At 38.3% G+C, this 15,347-nt stretch overlaps 2 protein-coding genes across 4 annotated transcripts in view; both read left to right on the top strand.

The window, feature by feature from the left end:
* ap4b1 (adaptor related protein complex 4 subunit beta 1) overlaps nucleotides 1–3,054 on the top strand; it is a 31,897-nt gene extending 28,843 nt beyond the window's left edge. For both annotated transcript variants that reach the window (XM_023290475.3, XM_055012763.1), the window contains exon 14: nucleotides 970–3,054. In XM_023290475.3, the coding sequence (XP_023146243.2) occupies nucleotides 970–1,427 (458 nt within the window). In that variant the 3' untranslated portion in view covers nucleotides 1,428–3,054. The remainder of the gene's footprint in view (nucleotides 1–969) is intronic.
* A 135-nt stretch (nucleotides 3,055–3,189) lies between these two features.
* The window catches only part of zgc:101663 (alpha-1,3-mannosyl-glycoprotein 4-beta-N-acetylglucosaminyltransferase C), a 17,466-nt gene continuing 5,308 nt past the window's right edge, over nucleotides 3,190–15,347 (top strand). The window contains exons 1-3 of one of the 2 annotated variants that reach the window (XM_023290485.3): nucleotides 3,190–3,297; nucleotides 12,922–13,020; nucleotides 13,308–13,458. In XM_023290485.3, the coding sequence (XP_023146253.1) occupies nucleotides 12,925–13,020; nucleotides 13,308–13,458 (247 nt within the window). In that variant the 5' untranslated portion in view covers nucleotides 3,190–3,297; nucleotides 12,922–12,924. Of the gene's footprint in view, nucleotides 3,298–7,080; nucleotides 7,235–12,921; nucleotides 13,021–13,307; nucleotides 13,459–15,347 lie in introns of those variants that run through there. The other variant, XM_023290484.3, reaches the window with a different exon arrangement.

Raw genomic sequence — 15,347 nt, 5'->3', positions numbered from 1 at the left:
AAAAAGCTTTGACTTCTGGGACCCAGTGCTCCCAGAAAGCTTTCATAGACATGGAGCACCTGCCAGAAGGATGAGCATCTCAACAAGACTTCCTCAAATGGAAGTCACTCTGAGCAAAAGACACACAACAGCTTGCTTAGAGTTTGCTAAATTACGTATAAATCACGCCGAGAAAACTAGAAAGAAAATTCCCTAGTCCAGTGAGACAAAAACTGAACTCTTGGGCCAAACTCTGTTCATCACTTGCTGCTGCCGCCCTTATAGTGAAGCATGGTGGTGGCAGCATCATGCCATTGGGATGCTTTTTCAAGGCAGAGACAGGGACACTGGTCAGAACTGATGGGTTGGGTTAATAATCTGGACAAAGTGTTTTTCCTGCACTTAAATTGACCCCTAATATAATACATGTTACTGTTCTTGATAACAGAACTTGTTTTTCATTTCAAATGTTATAGATAACAAAAATATGTACTTAGAAAGAATAGACAGCCATTAAAACACCAGAAAGAGATTTCTTTCCAATTTTAGAGCAATTAGTGAGATTTTATAGTGATCTCAAATTGACCCTAAGGATAAAAGATGTTAGTAGATTGGAAGGTAATAGGAGGGCTAATTATATTTACATGCTTTTACTTATAGACCCATTTCAGTGTAGACCTTCTTGTAATTGATTATTTTTACAGTGTGGTTTAAATATTTTTACTTGAGGATCTCAGTATTATTGGAAATCTCAAGACCTGTATTAATTATATGTACTTTTTGTTTTGCGATACCTTAATGTCCACTCTTACCAGTGTTTTCTTACCATGATCAACCTTTCTTTAAGGTAGATTTGATCAGAAAACAGGATACAAGCAGTGCTGAGATGTTCCTTGTTTCATGAAGTACAGTCACAGATGACATTTCCATTGTCTCCTGACATTTTAAAGCCTTGGTTGTGACACTGCCTCTCGTTTTGTGGTGCCGCAGAAGAGGCAGGGAAGGAGGATTTTGTGTGGATGGAAGAATGTGTCCGGTGCCCGACGATACCTCGCTGCTCCCCGCAAAGCCTCCAGGCTGCCATGCAGTTGGTCAACATCCAGACGTTGGCCTTCACGCCGCCGCAGACGCTTCCATGGAGGGTTTACCTGTACACGCACACCTGTTTGGACGACGCACCCCACAGCACGCTCATACTGGGGGAACTGCTGTACACCGGAGAGGAGCCTCAGAAAGCAGAAGTACATAAAGGCTCGGCTGATGGAGGAGTCGGCGCGGAGGGCATTGAAGACGAGCAGGCGAGACAGGGAATGGAAGCAACAGCTGACGGAGGACAGGAAGCTGTAAAAGTGACTCTTAGGCAGCAGCCAAGAGATGACAAAGCTCTGAAGGGCTTCCTGTCAATCCTTACCACTGTGCTGCACACACTGTCCTCAGAGAGAGCCTAAATATACATCAGCCACACATACTGATACACATTATTTGATTTACTGTGTATTCTTTCAAATATACACCCAACCAAGAGTTATTTTCTTGGGCGTCATCCATAAATGTTGACATTATGTGATCTTCTTTGTGCTATCTGAGCTGCTACAAAAAACTCTAATTGCCACTGATAACCTTCATTTAGGAGGATGCCCACTGCAGCCCTGATTAGTGGTACTATCCCTTGTTCTGCACCTCCTGATAACTGCTGCAACTGTGTTTCCACGGATTTTTATTTGGCTACCACTCTTCCTGTATCCTTTCGATTTTTGTACAGTCTCACAATCAGATTTTTCAGTTTCTCTGGCATTTCTTTTCCATGTGGAGCCATGATGCAGACATGCAGATAGACACAGCCCATTGGTCCGACATGGAGAAAGTTGTTGTTATATTCAATTTTGTTTAGTTTCTTCTAATTTGTATGTCAATGATCATTTGCCTTCTACTTTGGAGTGTGTATTTTAAACATAGTATTACTAAAGTGTTAGTTTTTGATTGTTCAAAAGAAGACACACATACAAATACACATTATTTAATGTGTGTTCTTTCAAATATACGCCCATCCCGAAGGATTTCCCAGTTATTTTTACATTTATTTTTTGCCCCCAATTCAGTCTATTGTAATACAAAATATCTGCCCATGCCAAATCCCAATCCGATAGTATTTTCCTAAATAATACACACTTCAAGTAGTACTGTTAGCTACTATAGCAACCAGAAGAGGTGGTTCCACAAGCAGAGAGCATTGCGGGGGTTTAGCTTGTAAAAGGGGCAGCATGACGAGGCCTGGTGTACTCAGTCAAGCCAGGATCAACCAGAATAGCGTTCCTGTATCCCAGTGACACGTGTTGCAGTCGCCTTTACAGCATGTAGCACGTGTTTGTGACGACTGTCAACACAGGACAATACTAATGATGGACTATCTAAGACATAGACTGGAGGTAAACTGCATTACTGCCTCTTAGCTGACAGATAAAAAAGGATCGAATGTCCATTTATGTTGTAAATTAGGCAATTATTTATTGACAGTGCTGCAAGACAAGTGTTTATGACACCTGTGTGACAGTGGACATAACAAAGGATCTGGCTTAGGTTCATGCTGATACCATTTGGATAACATTTGCCCTTATCTACCCCGGGATCGGGACGTACCTGCCCTTCCCCTACATGTAAGTGTAAAACATCACCTCGAGCACAATGTTATACATTAGAACTACAGGAAACCACATACAGAGTAAACACAGATAGCAGAAGTTGTGTCCATGGGTAGTAAAACTATATAGACTTCCTTTTTTTATTTGGAGTAAAATATAAACGAATATTGATCGCCTCTGTGTTTATTCAGAGCTCGCCATGATAAGCAGATTAAAGAATAGTTCACTTTGAGCCATGTCCTGATGTTGGCGCTACATCATGAAAGCAGAATTTTCCATCTGGGGCCTGAAAGGTGATAATGCAGTTCACGATAAGCTCAATCTCACGCACCCATTCATTCTGAAGTATGATCATACTGTAGGTGGCTGCAGGACATTTCAGACACTGTGAATAATAATAATACATGTGTTCAAATAATAAAATATTTAAACTGCATCGTTCTGACCGTGTCTGTTTGAATAAGTCAGGACGTTTGTCATTGTCAGCCATCGGATATCATTCAGTCATGATGACACACCTGCTTTTTACAACCTCCATGCAAACCTTTCTCCTCGTTCACGCCCATTCAGTGAGCTCAAACAAACGCAAGATTGTGGCAGTACTGTTTGTTCCACACAGCCTTGAATCCTCTCCGTTGGGCTCGTTCCGTTATTTTTATTGGCTACTCCGCTAATACAGGTAATTATAATCAGAGCTTCTCTTTGATGCTTGCTTTTTTTTTATTGGTATGCCAATACTAATTATACAAAATGCAATATTAGCTTACATTAACCGGCTGGTTTGGTTGCAGTAATGTGTACAGATCATGTTGGGACCTACACTACCGTTCAAAAGTTTAGGGTCACCCAGGCAATTTCATGTTTGTTGATATTCCTTTAAAAATCAGCTGTTTCTGGCTAGAATAGTCATTTACCACATTAACAATGTCTACACTGGATTTCTGATTCATTTAATATTATCTTCATTGAAAAAAAAGCTTTTCCTTCAAAAATAAGGACATTTCTAGGTGACCCCAAACTTTTGAATGGTGGTATACATGAATTAAAGTTGCTTTGTGTTAGCCAGAATTGTTCTATATTAGCTAGAGTTGATATTATTAGTTAAAGTTGCTCAAAATAAGTTAAGGTTGACCTACACTAGCATTCAAAAGTTTGGGGTCACCCAGACAATTTCATGTTTTCCATGAAAACTCCCACTTTAATTCATGTGCTAGCATAACTGCACAAGGGTTTTCTAATCATCAATGAGCCTTTCAACACCATTAGCTAACACAATGTAGCATTAGAACACAGGAGTGATGGTTGCTGGAAATGTTCCTCTGTACCCCTATAGAGATATTCCATTAAAAATCAGCTGTTTCCAGCTAGAATAGTCATTTACTACATTAATGATGTCTAGACTGTATTTCTGATTAATGTTATCTTCATTGAAAAAACTGCTTTTCTTTCAAATATAAGGACATTTCTAAGCGACCCCAAACTTTTATGTACATGTCAGCTGATGGATTTGATTGGCTCAGGTGCTGCAGCAATCGTCCAGTCAGTCATTATGCAGCTTAAGTACAAAATGTTTTTATTTAAAAAAAAAAAAAAAAAAAAAGACCTAATGGCACCCCTACAACAGCAGTATTCTTGCACGGATCCCCAGGAAAAACTGTACAGAGCCGAATCTGTGGTTTAAGGAATCTGCCGGATGTAAAAAGGGCAAATATTTCAGAATTTGTCAAAGAATTTGTCAGATAAAAGCCTTCCACAAAGTTGGAGAAGTTTCTCCAACAACTCACAAAATTTATTTATTCAAAAGCTCTCACAGCAGATTAAGTTGTGGTTACTATTTTAGTACAATTTTATACACACTACCAGTCAAAAGTTTGGACACACCTTCTTATTCAACGTTTTTTATTTATTTGTATTATTTTCTACATTAATACTGAAGATTAACACTTTCTTGTTTACAACATAATTCCATATGTATTCTTTTCTGATGTCTTCAGCATTAATCTACAATGTATAAAATGATGAACTAAAAGCCACTGAATGAGAAGGTGTGTCCAAACTTTTGACTGGTAGTGTATATATTTTGAAACAATATGTTCTATTATGCCCACGGTTTGATCTCTAAGTTGCTTTGTTCGGTGGTTATCACAAGTATTCTGGCTGCAGCCTGGTTTAAATGTTGAATTTGGGCAGAGTCAAATGTCGGTTTTATCATTTTTCGCAGGATTGAACAATAGTTGAACAAATAAAGACATATTAAGGCCAATTCATGGTTTACATGTGACTGATGCTGAGAATCGATGTATACGTGGTTTTATTTAAACTGCAACACGCCCAATCAAACATTAACAGGAATACAATATGGTTTCTAAAAAGTAATGCTTGAGTTTTGAAAAGAAAAAGAAAGATCAGCTTACACTGTGGAGAAGGACAGAACTTATAGGGCACAAAGGGGATATATTCTATATATTTGACGTTATTTTACATTGTTTTGACCTGTTTTTTATGATTAATCTTTAATTTTTACTTTCTGTAATTTAACAAAACAAGGAAAATCTGTAAAAATTAACCATTTCCTTGTTTTGTTAAATAGTAAACAAGAAAAGCACTCAGAGAGCGCAGTACTCGGCCAAGGCTGCTCAGTCGTGTGATTCCAATGAACAAGTCCCGATAAGTCAGCAGCGGTGGATTTGTAGTAGGATCGCAATCATGTGATCGTTGTCATAGTTACAGTGACAGTGCTGCTATCTCACAATGATATGGAAATCCTCAACAAATCCATGGATCCAGACTATAAGCTGCATCACTGCCAAAATCTAATCACTTGGTCCTTGTGTCATTTCTGACCTTCCCTGAAAATTTCATCCAAATCCGTTTGTCCAATTTTGAGTAATGTTGCTAACAGTCAGGCAGACAAACGTACACCGATCGTCACATAACTCTGCCAAGGAACGCGGCAGAGTAAAAATACTATTTTATAAATATGTATATTGAAAATGGCAGATAGTCTTTGGAAAACCATGTAAATGGTTTTTCAGAGATTATGTATTTTGCTGTAGGATGAACCCCTGACCAGCTAGGAACATACCAGAGGGTTCTGCATGGTGCTGCAGAATGCTGTGGTAGTGGTTTAGGTTCAGGGTTCCTCTCACTCTGTACAAGTCACTGACCCTGGATCCAGCAGAACAGTTCCAGATCGTCACACTTCCTCCTCCATGTTGTACAGTTGATGTTCCACACTGAGGAACCATCCTTTCTCCTACTGGACAACGTACAAAAATCCTGCATGATGAACCAAAGATTTGATCCATCAGTCCATAATACCTTCTTCCAGTCGTTAGTAGTCCATTGGTGGTATTTCATGCCCAGGCAAACCTCTTTTTCTTATTCACACATCTTAGCAACAGCTTTCTTGCTGCAACTCCACCTCTCCTACCTGCAACTCCAAGTCTTCTCCTTACAGTTGAAACTGAGACTTCCTACAACAACCACTATTAAGCTGTGCTTGAAGCTGTTGACTCTCAGAAACTTGTCTTCTGATTCTGTTGTGGCTTTGGGTCTTCCAGACCTCTTCCTGTCAGAGTTTCCTCCAGTTTCTGAGTGTCTTATGATGGTGAAGAAAACTGTCACTGACACCTTGATTTTCTTTGCTATTTCTCTGAAAGAAAGACCTACATGTTTAAGTGTTATGATGGTCTGTCTCTCTTCTATTGTTAATTGCCTTTTCTTCTCCATTTTTATAGCAACACACTACTTTCTGTAGTACAGTACTGTTCAAATAACGTTCTGGAGGGTTTGGTGCTATGGTGTGTTCCACCACTGCTTTATGCAGACAGAGGGGGTTGTAAGTAATCAAGAAAAGTTGGGACACCTGTAGGATGTAGTAGCACCAACTTTCTAGGCTTGATCAGCCTGCATTGCTGCAGAACAGCTTTCAGTTGTTCACCCATTCCTTGTTCCCTGAAAAAGGACTGTTTGTGTAATTCTGAAATGTACATTATTTTTCAGTTTTGGGTAACCTTACCTTTTGTTTTAAACCTCTGGCAGTTCACCAGTTAGCTTTGTACCATTTCAGGCTATTCATTGGAAAACTGGGGCGTTCTGAAACTTGTGACTGCTAGTGTATAGTTTATATTATATTGCTATATCATATCTTATTTATTACATATATAAATAACAGCAAAAACAATGGCATGTTGAGCGCTTTCATTTTCCTACTTTAAGCACATCTTTGTTAAGAACATTTACATTCTTTCAGTTAAACTAAGAACTCAAACGCATAGCTTATATTCATATATGCACACATATTGATCCCGAACTGTATTCTTGTGGCAGATATTGCTAAAAAGAATAATAATAAAATAAAATTCAAAAAAACAATTATTATAAACACATCAAAATGCGGTGTCTGAAAATATAAATTACTGGAGGAAAGAACAGTTTTTCAAAATAAAATCAATCTGTTGTGAACCGGTGACACTCCCCGGTCAGGTGTGGCCTCAGCTCCGGAGGGTCGAGCTCTTCCTCCGGTTCTCCGCCGCCTTTAAGAGCCGCAGCAGCAGCCGCCGGGTGTCGGTGTGGGTCGGGCCGCGGAGCTGAGGTGAAACCGGCCGGAGGAGGTGAGTGGACGCTTTCGGCGAAATAACGGCAGTTTACCGGCTGTTTCTCGGTACACGGCTGCCTTTTATCGGTGCGTTTAGGGAAGTTTTAATTCTGCCGATCGGTGCCGGTTCTAACGGTGAAGTCTGAGTTCGGTTTGCGGCTGAAGCGACGTCTGAGTCGGGCTGCAGGCGGACGGTTCCCCGGTGAGCCAACGGTCCGGTAATAATAATAAGTTTAACGGTCGCTGTGTGTGCGTGGAACGGCTGCTTTTCTCTCAGAACTGTTATTTTAAAAACACCTCAAACACACCTGTTCTGGCTGTAAACTGCCGGTTGTGTGATTTTATTGTTGATTTTCCAGAAGTCAGAGGACAAACTAATTATAGATGAGCAGCTCGGAGCTATAATTAGGCTCCCGAGATGGAGACTCGATATTCTACTTGACAAAACAAAAGGGCCTCGGTGTTGAAGCTTCACACTCTACCTGTAGTCTGCTCAGCACCGAAATAAATAAATAAATGAATAAAACATGTACTTCTACTGCATTTTTCCCCAGGCGACATGAAATCAGGTCCAGCAGAAACAACCACTACATGTTGACAGTTATTCTGGGATCAAATTTGTCGCCACTTGCACTGAGGACAACAAAAAGTAGTAGAAATGCAGTGCAATGTGAAATATTCAAGTGGAACAGCTTTAAAAGTAGTACGAATATCCTAAAATATATACAGTGTGAGCAGTATAAGATACAGTGACATGAAAAAGTATTTGCCCCCTTCTCAAATTCTTTTTTTAAATGTTTCCCCACTTAAACGTTTAAGATCAATCAAATGTAAATATTAGACAAAGATAACCAAAGTAAACACAAAATGCAGTTTTTAAATGATGATTTAATGTTTTAAAGGGAAAAAAGCTGGTCAAAGCTACCTGAACCTGTGGAAAAAAGTAATTGCCTCCTAACCCTAATAACTGGTTGGACCACCCTCAGCAGCAACAGCTGAAACCAAGTGTTTTCTAGAACTAGCAATCAGTCTTTCATGTCTCTGTGGAGGTATTTTAGCAGAATTGTTTTAATTCAACGACACTGGAGGGTTGAGCCTGAACAGCCTTTTTAAGGTCATACCAGCATTTCAATCGGGTTCAAGCCCAGACTTTGACTCGGCCACTCCAAAACCTTCATTTAGTTTTTTTAAACCATTCAGAAGTCGACTTGCTGCTGTGCTTTGGGTCGTTGTCCTGCTGCAGAACCCAAGTGCGCTTCAGCTTGAGGTCACTAACTGATGGTGGAACATTCTCCTTCAGGATTTTCTGGTAGAGCAGAATTCATGGTTCCATCAATCACAGCAAGTCGTCCAGGTCCTCAAACCATCACACAACCACCACCATGTTTGACTGTTGCTATGATGTTCTTCTTCTGAAATGCAGATGTATGGGGACAAACACCTTCCAAAAAGTTCAACTTTCGTCTCGTCAGTCCATAGAATATTCTGCCAAAAGTCTTGGGGATCATTCAGATGTTTGTTTGCAAAAGTAAGACGAGTCTTTGTTGTTTTTGGTCAGCAGTGGTTTTTGCCTTGGAACTCTGCCATGGATCCATTTTTGTCCAGTCTCTTCCTTACTGTCGTCGTTGTGCTCTTGGGGTAATGTTGGTAGGAAGGTTCACCACTGTTCCATGTTTTCTCCATTAGTGGATAATGGCTCTCACCCTGGTTCTCTGGAGTACTAAAGCTTTCAGAATGGCTTTGCAACCCTTTCCAAACTAATAGATGTCAGTTACTTTATTTCTCATCTGTTCTTGAATTTCTTTGGATCACGACTTTTTGTCGCAACCTTTTCAAATCTTCGGCCAACTTCGTTTCGTCAGACACGTTCTATTGAAGTAATTAATTGATTGAACAGGTCTGGAGGTCATCAGGCTTAGGTGTGGTCTGTGAAATTGAACTCACTTTCCAAAGAATGTGATTAGCCACAGTTAATTCATGATTTAACAAGGGGGGCAATTACTTTTTCACACAGGGCCAGGTAGGTTTTGATAGCTTTGTTCCCTTAAAACATTAAATCATCATTTAAAAACTGCATTTTGTGTTTACTTTGGTTATCTTTGTCTAATATTTACATTTGTTTGATGGTCTTAAACATTTAAGTGGGGAAATATTTTAAAAAATAAGAATTCAAGAAGGGGGCAAATACTTTTTCACGGCACTGTATATGATGTATAAATGATGTATATGTAGTATGTTAAATATAATGAGCTGCAGGTAGTATATGAGATAAATAATGATATAAAGATAGAAATACTTCATCTAAATATATCACAAGTGTCGTAATTGTAATCATAATTTAATGGGAGTTGTAAGATAATAGTCGATTAATTACCCCTATGAAATCCAAGCAGTCTGGCTCATTTTCCCCCTAAAATCTAAAGTCCAGCACCTCTGTTGAAACAGAAACAACCACAACTAGTGTCACAAAGAACTCAAACGTATCTCCTGTGCAGTTTAGCACAGTTATAATGCCTAAATAATATATTTTTAAACAGCAAACATGCAATTTCTTTCATAGTTTAGCAAAAATTGTAAAACAAAAAAAAAGAAAAAATGGAATCAACTTGTTCATTTTTTTTTCATAGAATCTTATTAAATTGTTTACATAATACAAATTATTATGTAGGGTAATATTTCATGAGTTTTTCTTATTTTTTCTCACTTTTTTATTCACTTTATGCTCATTTTTCACTGCAATATTAAGTCCAGCATCTCTATGGAAACAGAATAACCATAGCTAATGTCAAAAGGTACTCAAACATACATTACATGCAGTATAGCAAAGTTATAAAGCATAAATCATAAAAAGAGAAAAAATGGATTTCTTTCATTATTTATTTTCCAAAAATTAAAAAAAAAAAAACCTGAATCAACATGTACAGTTAATGGTCCCACGTGTTATCAATACTCAAAAAATGACAATTCTACATGCAATAGTATTTCACTACTTACATTTTGAGTTTGTTCCCATATTGCTGCCTGATTTGTGTGAACACTGTCTGCAGTTCAACCTAAGTAAGCTAAAAAAAATCCCTGAATTTTGTTCACGTGACTGTTGGTCGCAGTGAAATCATTAATATCTTCTTATTCGTGCTGAGAAACACCAAATTTTTATGTTTTTTCAGAAACTTATTAGATCAAATGCTTTATTTTTAGTGATTTTTTTAAGTGAGCCATAAGGAATATAGTGATTTTAATTAAATATTGCAATTTTAATCTCAAATTTGGTTCCTAAACAAACAGCATGCCACAGATGAGTAGTTCAGGGACTGTCAGAAAGCTGAAAATAAATAGGATTATTCTTTGCATTTTTGCAGTTTGTTGCTGATAAATGGTGTATTTTGGGCTTTTTTTTTTTTTTTTAAAAGACAATCTGCTTTGTGTAAACCCAGCCTGCAGTTCAGTGAAAAATCCCTGAATTTTTGTCATGTTTCTTTTCTCCGCATCTGAATCATGAATGTCTTCAGGCTTAAGCCAAAGAGCGCAGAATCTTATTTATTTTACATAATCATGTCAGGAGAAACACTTTATTTTTGGCCAATTTTTAAGTGATTTTGATGAAATGTCACAAATTCACATTTAGATTTGGTTAATTTTCTTGACAGAACTTCACGTCACACATGATTAGTTTAATGAAAATGAAATCTCATAAATGTTCCTGTTTTTACAGTTTCCTGCTCTGATAAATGCTGTTAATTTTGGGGATTTGTTACAGTTTGGATCTATTATCCAACTCAGTGCCACAGGATCTTTTTTATATCTGTGTAATATTTCTGATTTGATCAGTTAAAGCAGTTTTATCCAGATTTGAAATTTAAGAATGTGTATCTGGACAGTTATATATATCCTTTATAAGTTCATGATTTTAACCTATGAGCTCATCTATTATAGGGATGTTTGCCATCTTACATTGTACTTTTCTTCCTTATTTATGATCTTAGGAGGTTCTGGTCTCTCTGCAGTGAGTGTTCATGTGTCATTTGTTGTTACAGCCTCAAAGAAATAACCAGGAACTAATGGTAACCAATACATTAACAAATTTGAAGTACATATTTCTGCATATTCCTGTATTACTCTGCTGATTTCATTACTTTTTTTTACCTGCATGACTCTTAATGAGAAGAACCTTTCAGTAAACACTTCTTGTTTAACCCTCACACTGCCTGAATAATCCCTAGGCGGTTTCTGATGCATTTTTATTCACTGTGGGCTCACTTTTCACTGCAGTAATAAGCTCTGCAACTACATGGAAACAGCAAAATTAACAACCAACCAACACAACCAAAAGTTGAATTATTTATTATTTATTATACAAAAAAAGAAAAATACAATGAACACATACAACATTCTTCCAAGTGTCCACAATTGTTGCCAGTCCTGGGAAAATAATGTTGACTCTACCTAGAATAAATATTTAACTATTTACATTTTCAAATTGTCTCCTGTTTGTTCAGCCTGCAGCTCAGCTCAGTTCAGTGGAAAATTACCTGAAATTTTGCATCACAGCTGAGCCACTATCGGCTTCATGGTTGCACATGGTTATTTATTTTACAGATTGTGATTAAAGTAAGTGAAGTAAAATTTATTTATATAGCACCTTTCACTGGGACAAAATCACAAAGTGCTAGGTCGGAGTTATGTGACGATTGGCGTATGTTTGTCTGTCTGTTAGCATCATTACTCAAAAACAGACTAACAGATTTGGATGAAATTTTCAGGGAAGGTCAGAAATGACACAAGGACCAACTGATTAGATTTTAGCAGTGATGCGGCTTATAGTCTGGATCCACGGATTTGTTAAAGATTTCTGTATCATTGCGAGATCGTGGCATGGCGTCACTGTAACCATGACAACAAGTGAACACTACGTCAGCTGCCTGCTGACGATCACATGATTGTGATCCTACTACAAATCCATCACTGTGGACTTATCAGGACTTATCCGTCTGAAATGATCCAAGGAACAATTGATTAAATTGTGGGGGTGTTTCTGAGTCCCATCAATTCCTGCTGCCCGCTACATATTTAGGTCACGTGATTCGGTATCCGTACATAACGTACACATGCAGAACACATGCCTGTGCTCAGTCTAAGGTCATTTTTTATTAAAGATTTCATCCATCGGAAATGATACAACGACTGAGCAGCCTTAGTGGAGTACTGCGCTCTCTGAGTGGTTTTCTTTGTTCTTATTTTATTTTCTTAACTTATTTATCTCGTGTGTTTAAAAGCTTTCTTACCGTATCTTCTAAAGACACTTAATTAAATGTGAACATTTTCAGAATGCACATTTTTTTTCCTGTGCAAAACACAGGAAAAAAATCTGTAATTGTGTTTTCTTTTATCGGTTATTATGCTCTGATTTTACTGGTCACTTGAGATCAAATTGGACTACATGTGGCTCTGAACTAAGATGAGTTTGACACCCTGGTCTACACTGTGGGTCTGAACGTGTCTAAACTGAACTTTAAGCAGCAGAAAATTGTTCATTCAATGATTTTCACAACAAACCGTCCCGTCTAAGCTGCGTCCGAGCCTCCTGAAACATTCATTAACTGTTAGCTGAATTATTTACAGTTGCACTGACTGAGTTACGTGGCAGCATAATGAACGGAGTATCGTGTTTGTTTGTGTGTGTTTGTGTACATGGGACTGTGACAGGAAATGCGACTGCTTTTAAAGAAGAAGAGCATCGTTCTGGCAGTGCTGCTCCTTGTCGGGGGATTGTACTTCATCAGCCACTCCAACTTCCTCATGGCTGTAAGAACGAACCCAACACACACGCAAACACACACACAGGTTTAACGTCACACTTACAAAATGCGACACTTCATTTTCATGGCTTAGAGCAAAGGCAACACACACCCAGTTCAAATCTAGGTGAGGCTGCGACCTGCACGAAACAGCAGCAACTTTAACTGTACCTGCAAAACTTCAAAGGCTGCACTTTGTTTTCTTGCTCTCCACAGTGTGTGACGATAACAAATCTGGTTTCATATTCACATTATTGTATCGTCTAACAATAAATGTGTGTGTTTGTTTTAAAGGGCCTGTCAAGGTCACCTGAAGCACATCCAAATGAGCTGAGCTGGCAAGGAGAGCTGCTGGTTAGTAAGGAGTCCTGGGTCGACCGGGGACAGTACCTGCCTTTAAATGTGTCCTATCAGCTGCTAGCTGGAGCGCCGGCAACTCAACAGAGTGAGTGAGTCCTGCATTTTATATACAGATCTAGAATCACAAAGCCATCTACAGGAGCAATAACAACACTTCTGAGTGTGGTTTTGTATATATTTTTAAGGAAAGTGTGGCATGGCATTTATTTTCAAGAATAGCCTATCATTTGAAGCACCACTGTAACGCTATATTTGGGTTGTGGGTTAGACCACTTTGTCACTAAAATCAAGACCATAAAATATTACAGAAATTATATAGCACTCAGTTCAATTTTTTGTGGGTTAGACCACTGTGCTTCTAACCTCATTCGTTGGCCCCAAAGTTCTCATATGCATACTTATTTAAATAATAATTGCTCCGCCAAGGGACGCAGCGGAGTTATGTGACGATCGGCGTACGTTCGTCTGTTTGTTGTCTGTTCACAACATTCCTCAAAAACGGACTGACGGATTTGGATGAAATTTTCAGGGAAGGTCAGAAATGACACAAGGACCAAGTGATTAGATTTTGGCAGTGATGCAGCGTATAGTCTGGATCCACGGATTTGTTAAAGATTTCTGGATCATTGCAAGATAGCGGCATGGAATCACTGTAACCATGACAACAAGTGAACACTACGTCAGCTGCCTGCTGATGATCACATGATTGTGATCCTACTACAAATCCACCACTGAGGACTTATCAGGACTTATCCATCGGAAATGATACAAGGAACAATTAATTAAATTGTGGGGGTGTTTCTGAGTCCCATCAATTCCCACCTCCCGCTACATATTTAGGTCACGTGATTCGGTATCTGTACATAATGTACACATGCATAACACACACCTTTGCTCAGCGCAAGGTCACTTAGTTTGTGAGTACATCTGTATTAAATGACCACATTTTATGTTGCCGTGATATCTGCTCATCAATAACTAATAAACAAATGCTGCATTTCTAATAATGCCATATGTAGGAATGAACAGCTTTGGTGGAGGACTGCGCTCTCTGAGTTCTAGTTAATACCTAAATTCATAATAATAATCTTGAACACATTTTATCTGCTCCCTGTAAATGAAGTCATGAAGAAATAACACACACCTGGTCCATGGAACAGCTGAGCAGTCAATTGTCAAAATTACTTTTGGTCCCTTAAAAAGGTGGAGGGCACATCTAAAATGTGATGTAAGTCCTGATTTGGATGTAAAAATCCTTGAATTCAAGCTGAAAGTTTGCACTTTCATATCAGATCCATTGTGGTGGTGTACAGAGCTGAAATGCTGAAAACTGTGTCAGTGTCCAAATATGTGTGGACCTGACTGCACGTTTAATACGTGTATTTAAATTTCTTTCTTGCTTTTTTTTTCTTATACATATTTTTGGTCTTAACCCTTTGAAACCCAAAACCCACCAGCATGTTTGAAAGGAATGTTTTTGAATAAATTACACCATTTTTCAGAAGCACAAACTGTAAAAACAGAAAGAATCATCAGATTTGTAATTTTCCAACAGTCCTTGAACTGCCCATCTGTGATGTGACATTTTGTCAGGAAACTTAAACCAACCTAAGCTTAAAATCACTTTACTCTCCATGATTTATTTAAAAATTTGCCATTAGTAGCTAATTTCAGGTGCTGCTACTAGCATTGCCTTGTCAGTTTACTGATGTTATGGCCTACTGCGCTAATGCTACATGCTACATTTTGAGGAAGCTGAACATTTCAGTGGTTTCATCACAAAAATTAACCCTAAAGGGCTTGTTGTCTTTAATCCTCCTGTTGTCCTCATTTACGGGCACCAAAAAGTATTGTTTCCTTGCCTGAAAACAATCCAAAAATTCTGAAAAAAAATTCCCCAAATTTCTGAAAATATGCAAAACCTTCAGGAAGAAAATTCCAATAATTCCTTAAAAATTTTGTTTTAAAAAAATC

This window comes from Amphiprion ocellaris, chromosome 8, assembly GCF_022539595.1.
Source record: "Amphiprion ocellaris isolate individual 3 ecotype Okinawa chromosome 8, ASM2253959v1, whole genome shotgun sequence".
Lineage (NCBI taxonomy): Eukaryota > Metazoa > Chordata > Actinopteri > Pomacentridae > Amphiprion > Amphiprion ocellaris.
Note: the sequence above shows the minus strand (reverse complement) of the source record. Positions and strands in the feature narration are given on the sequence as shown.